Raw genomic sequence first — 6247 nt, 5'->3', positions numbered from 1 at the left:
AATATAATATTTAGGGACTATGTTGCTACTGTTTCATTGAAATATATTAATTCCTGCATAATCGAAATATGCTTATATATACTTAGTTAAATTTAAAATCACAATAACAATTCAATATAATCAATTAATATTTAATTCAACAATTCAAATATGCAAAAGAAAAAAAAAAGGATAGATGGGTTTTTTTATGATTGCCGAAGGGGCAGCGGTGTGAAATGTCAAGGGATCACAGTATCACAACAATTCTGCAGTTTCTTTAAAAATATTTAGTACTTCTCTAAAAACAAAAACAAAAATCTGCTCACATTTGCTCTACTGATATTTTTGTGCCCTTGTGTATGTATATTAAGCTTCCAAATTTTGACTCTTACTTTATACTAAATTAATTTGAATGTTTAAAATTTTCATACGTAAACACATTACTCGTAAAATAAACGGGTCTCAACAGTTCGAATTTGTAATTTAAATTCAATTTGATGGATTTTAGACTTGTGTTCACCAAGTCATCCTAGTTCTACTCTAAACAAAAATCAATAGATTACACATCATAAAAGATTTCATTCTGAGTCAACGTAGATTTTATTCTAATTTAATTTTTAAGTACATTAATAAAATTTGAAATATGAAGCCATTTGGTATTTTAGCAGTGTGGCATGTCATAAGGCCGAGGTAACATTTTAGCATCCTCAAAGTTACCGTTCTTCGTTATGAAAACCATGTCCATTCCAAAGACTGCGTGGGAGTCAAAATGGCAGTGCATGAGCCAAACACCAGGATTCTTTGCCGTAAAACGAATCGCAGCCCAACCATTCTTCGGCACACCAATTGTGTTCTCATAAGGTGGATCGACCAAGTTGTAAGACAATGGATCTTTCTTGTTAAAAACACCAAATCCTTTGCCAACAACATAGAAGCTGTGACCATGCAAATGCATCGGATGGTTCTCAGCAGACCCGAGAACATTAGTCCCCTGAAACACAATCTCCACTGTTGTATTGTATTCTAAAACCTTCACTTTTGTCGACTTTTGTGTATACCAAAGCTTTGTTGGAATATTGTTATCAGTAAAGTTAAAGAAAACTGGCGGTTTGTTCGGAAAATTTGGTGTGTAGACATTAGGAATAGAGTAATAGTATGCATCCAACACGTCAATTGGAGGGTTTTGGAAACTAGCATTGTTTAGGCTAGCAGCAGTAATCCCGCCTAATGGTCCGGAGCAGTTTGATTTCCCAGTGCAAGGAACAACATTCAGTGCTACTGTGATATAGATGTGTTCGTCAATTATTTTTGGTACATCAACTGGGTGGTCCCAGCTTGCCAGTGAGCGTAGCCCATCAGTAAATGCAGTTGCCGCATTTGTGTCATTGAATTTTGGTAAAGTGGGAAAAAGCGGAACAGTTGCAGAAGTGTTTTCATAAGTTTTGTACTCTACAATGGCAGTGGAGATATTTCCGTCGAATCGGAGCTCTAGGTTACTATTGTAAGGCCTGGTTGCCATGTAATACCGAGAAGGTGAAGAGAAGTTCTTTAGTTGATCGGCCATTAAGAGAAGATCCATTGTTTGGCCTGGGGTGATCATAATATAATCGGTTGAGTACGGCTTGGTGTAACTACCGTCCGTCCCAACAACAGTGACTTGGTGATTGGCAATGGCAAAGAATAACTCGTTGCTCATGGCAGCGTTGATCACACGGAGCAAGTAGGTCTTGCCTTGCTGCACTTGAACCTTGAAGGTGTCTGCAACAAATTGATATTTTGTATTAGCAGTTGAAGTCAAACTCAATTAATGGGTCCTATTGAAGTGCAATTACAGGATCTTTAGAACTAGAAAACTAACATACCATTCTGTGAGCATGGAAGGAAGTCTCCAGGCTGGCCATTGATGGTGTTGGCATCAGATGGATCAACGTTGCCGTCATTCAATATGGCGTTTTGTAGCACTTCATTTAAGTCAGTCTTCCACCACTCTCCCAAAATGAGGGTGACCTCCTTGTCAGGCTTGGGGAACGGGAAGGTGCTTCCTTTCCTCGGGTGAATGACCATTGCGCCATGAACAGTGGCACGATTGAAGTCGGAGTGCGCATGCCACCAGAGCGTGCCTTCTTCTTGTGTGAACTGAATCCGTTGTGTGAAGTTAGCACCTGGTTGGATCGGGCATTGTGTGATGTACTCTGGCCCGTCTGACCATGGATTCCTTGGCTGGTCAACGCCATGCCTGATACAAAAATGTACAAGGAACTCAATCGATTTTTCCATTTTATTTTTTATTTTTAAATTTGTGCTGATAAATGTATGTCTACCAGTGAATGGTGATGTTCTTGTTTCCTTGGTTGATGACCTTGAAGACAACTGTATCACCCTTGCGAGCATAGATGGTGGGGCCGGGGTACTGGCCGTTGACAGTAAGGATGTTCTTGGTGCTGCAGAGCCGGGTGCATGGAGTTTCTTGTATCTGCAATAAATTGCAAATTAGGGTGTAATTAGTATTGTTTAGAAATAATTGAATTAGTCCTCGGCTGGTTCATGTAATGCTGGTACTCAAATATAAAGTTATATACCCCTCTATGCAAAGAAAATAACTTAGATATCTAATTAATTAATTACAAGCTGTTCACCCGATTCCTTTCATGTGATGCAAAGATATAAAAATGATGCATGCTTGGATGAAATTAGCACAGTTAATTAAAGTTTTACTTTCATTAAAGGTTAGTTGGCTTTTCAACATAAGACCATATAATTAATGCATCAAATCTGGAACTCAAGCTGTGTGCCTTAGGGGGTGTCAATGGCACCCTTTTATCCGTTTACCCGACCCGTATTGTATTCGATAAGATGGGTATGGGTAAGATATTTTTTTCGTAAAGTTATCGGGTATGGGTAAATTTTTTTTTTCCGTTATCAAAACGGGATACAGATAAGGACAATTTGGGATGGGTACGGATATGAAAATGTTTCCGCCCAACCCTAACCGTACCCGTTGACACCCCTAACTGTGCCTATGCTCCTATATATGAATTAATTAGGTTAATTATTTCATGCATCCATACTACGTGGAATATGCCACCCGCTTGTATCACTTCAATATGTTTCCATAAGAAATTAACAATGCACATGACAAAATCAAAATAAAAAAGGATACATACAATGAAAGTGCGATGATGGGTCTTGGCCAAGGCAGGAGAAGCAAAGACACAGCATAGCATAAGAATACACGTGACCTTTAGCAGGTAAACACTACCAAATGCCATCTTATTTTAGCTATACACTAGTGGAAAAACAGGAATCAGGATCGGCTTATCTGGATCGGGTGTACTAACCAACCGATACTAATACTTACCTGAATCGGTTCTATCACTAAAACCGATACTAAAAGCTAATGAAAGCACAGCACATGCACTATCAGCATCGGTTCTAAGCTTAAAACCGATGCTGATACTATCAGCATCGGTTCTAAGTTTAGAACCGATTCTGATTATAAAGTATCAGCATCGGTTCTAAGTTTAGAACCGATGCTGATAGTATCAGCATCGGTTTTAATATTAGAACCGATTCTGATTGTAAAGTATCAGCATCGGTTCTAAGCTTAAAACCGATGCTGATAGTATCAGCATCGGTTTTAAGCTTAGAACCGATGCTGATAGTTCATATTTAGCTTTATCCCGAAGTCTGATTCTTCACAGAATCATTTTTCTTTCTTCTTCCTCCATTGCTTGGCGCAGCAGCTATCTTACTGGGCATTGATCAGCTATCTCACTCTTCGTTCTCAGGTTCATTAATTGATTAATCATCTCTTTTCTCAAGTTTGATGTTAGATCTAGCACAATTTAGGTTCTAATTCGGCCCATTTTATAAACCCTAATCTATCTTTTAGGTTTTAATACATTTTTATATTTTAAGCTTTTCTTTATATGTGAAGATGAGCAAATTCATGATATATATGAATTTTTGATATAACTATATTTGCACATGCATGCTATATTTGAGCTTTTGATATATACCAATATATACCCTAGCATGCATCATATATATGTTATATAGTATTTGGCTAATATGCTATGGGTTGCATAGAGGCCTCCCGTGCTACGGCTCAATATTTGAGTTTTCAAAATACTCACGGTCGATCCGAACCGTTTATCTTGTTCTCCGTATTAATATGTGTTTGGAGACCAAATTTGACATTTTTTGGAAATTGTTTACTACTTTTTTATGGTCCAGATTTGTATGAAAAACAACGATTTTCAATAAATCTAAAAAAATAGTTAAAAATTTCCAAAAAATGTAAAATTTGGTCTCCAAACACATATTAATACGGATAACAAGATAAACGGTTCGGATCGACCGTGAGTATTTTGAAAACTCAAATATTGAGCCGTAGCACGGGAGGCCTCTATGCAACCCATATATAGCATCGTAGTTAAGTCCATGTTATATATATATACATCTCTTATTTAGGTTCCGATGGTTTAATTTTGTAGTTTGGCTATTATTGAGAGATTTGGTGCAGCGATCTTCATCTCACTCGGTACGGCATCTAAAAAAGTTGTAAGTACCACATAAAACTCATGTTTAATTAGTTTTGTGCATAAACGTGTATTTCGATAGCTAGACTAAATAGATTTGTAGTAAGTATGTAGCTAGAGTATTGTCTTGAGAGCCAAAACCGCATGATTAATGCCTTTAAGTCATGATACCCGTTCAAAATTAATCCATTAGGGATTAATTTTGAATAGTCCCCGTTTTGGGACTGCTCTTTGAATACTTTGTCTCAATTAGGATGTGACCACTTGTTAGTCGTGTTTTAGTATTTAAGAAAATTTCGGCAGCATTTCTCCTTATTAGTTCCCCGAATACTCGGGAAACTAAGGGGAAATGCTGCCGAAATTTTCTTAAATACTAAAACACGACTACCAAGTGGTCACTACTGAGACGAAGTATTCAAAGAGTGGGATAGGATGGTAACCAGGCCCCATGTAAGCCTTACTGTGAATATAATTTAGTACCCCAAGCTTGTTCTAAATTAATTGTGTTCTACTATAATTGCAGATGGACCGCAGTTGGATGTACGAAGCATCACGTCTATCGGATGAATATACGACAGGTGTCGAGGAATTTATCAGAGTTGCTATGGAAGATATGGCGAATAAGGGGAGTACAATGATGTCGTGTCCTTGTCGTGATTGTAACAATGGTCAAAAATTTTCCAACTCGAACCAAGTGAGGAGCCATTTAATCCGTCGTGGATTCAAGCAAGGATATAAGTGTTGGATATGGCATGGTGAGAGTTTTCCAACCGACATAGGTACTGGTACTGAGCATCAGGAATACCATACCGTTGGGGATGAGGGGAATGACTTACGGGGATTGGAAACCGACGTAGGTACTCGTACTGAGCAACAGGAGTATCATACCGAAGAAAATGATGATATAGTGGTAGATAAATGTGATAATTTTGATCAAATGTTACGTGATATAGAAGAGGATTTTGATAATGATAAGCAGTATTGTTTGTTTGAGAATTTGTATGAAGATTCTAATAAGGAATTGTATCCTGGTTGTTCTAAATTTTCAAAATTGAAAGGTGTATTAAAATTGTATAACCTTAAAGCATCTAACGGTTGGAGTGATAGAAGTTTTACTGAGCTATTACAAACTTTAAAAGAAATGCTTCCGGAAGGAAACGAGATACCACCCAATATTTACGAAGCGAAGAAAATATTGTGCCCAGTTGATTTGGGAGTTCAAAGAATACACGCGTGCCCAAATGATTGTATATTATATCGAAATGAGTATGAAGACCTTCACGAGTGTCCAAAATGTGGTGCATCACGTTACAAACCAAAGCAGATTGCCAGTGATAAAAGTGATGATTGTAAACCGAATAAAGGACCTCCTGCAAAAGCATTGTGGTACCTCCCCGTAAAACCGAGATTCAAACGTTTGTTCTCAAATGCTAAAGATGCAAAATTACTGCGTTGGCATGCCGAAAACCGGAAGAAAGACGGGAAATTACGGCACCCCGCTGATTCTCCCCAGTGGAGGAATATTGACAGAGAGTTTTCTGAATTCGGACGTGACCCTAGAAATCTAAAGCTTGGGCTGAGTGCAGATGGAATAAATCCGCACAGTAGCATGAGCAGCAAGCATAGCAGTTGGCCGGTTTTATTGTGCATTTATAATCTTCCGCCTTGGTTATGTATGAAGCGCAAATACATCATGTTGACCTTGCTCATATCAGGACCCAAACAGC

General features: G+C 38.0%; 1 protein-coding gene across 1 annotated transcript; it reads right to left on the bottom strand.

Moving 5' to 3' along the window:
* Positions 1-595: 595 nt before the first annotated feature.
* Positions 596-3261, bottom strand: LOC144566464 (putative laccase-9). Its single transcript, XM_078316488.1, has 4 exons — positions 3144-3261; positions 2301-2452; positions 1842-2215; positions 596-1737 (listed from the first exon to the last, which is right to left on the bottom strand). Exons 1-4 carry the CDS (start codon positions 3246-3248, stop codon positions 641-643), a joined length of 1728 nt encoding a protein of 575 aa, XP_078172614.1. The 5' UTR covers positions 3249-3261; the 3' UTR covers positions 596-640.
* Between the last annotated feature and the right edge of the window lie 2986 nt (positions 3262-6247).

This window comes from Carex rostrata, chromosome 15 (assembly GCF_964058835.1).
Source record: "Carex rostrata chromosome 15, lpCarRost1.2, whole genome shotgun sequence".
Taxonomy (NCBI): Eukaryota; Viridiplantae; Streptophyta; class Magnoliopsida; order Poales; family Cyperaceae; genus Carex; species Carex rostrata.
Note: the sequence above shows the minus strand (reverse complement) of the source record. Positions and strands in the feature narration are given on the sequence as shown.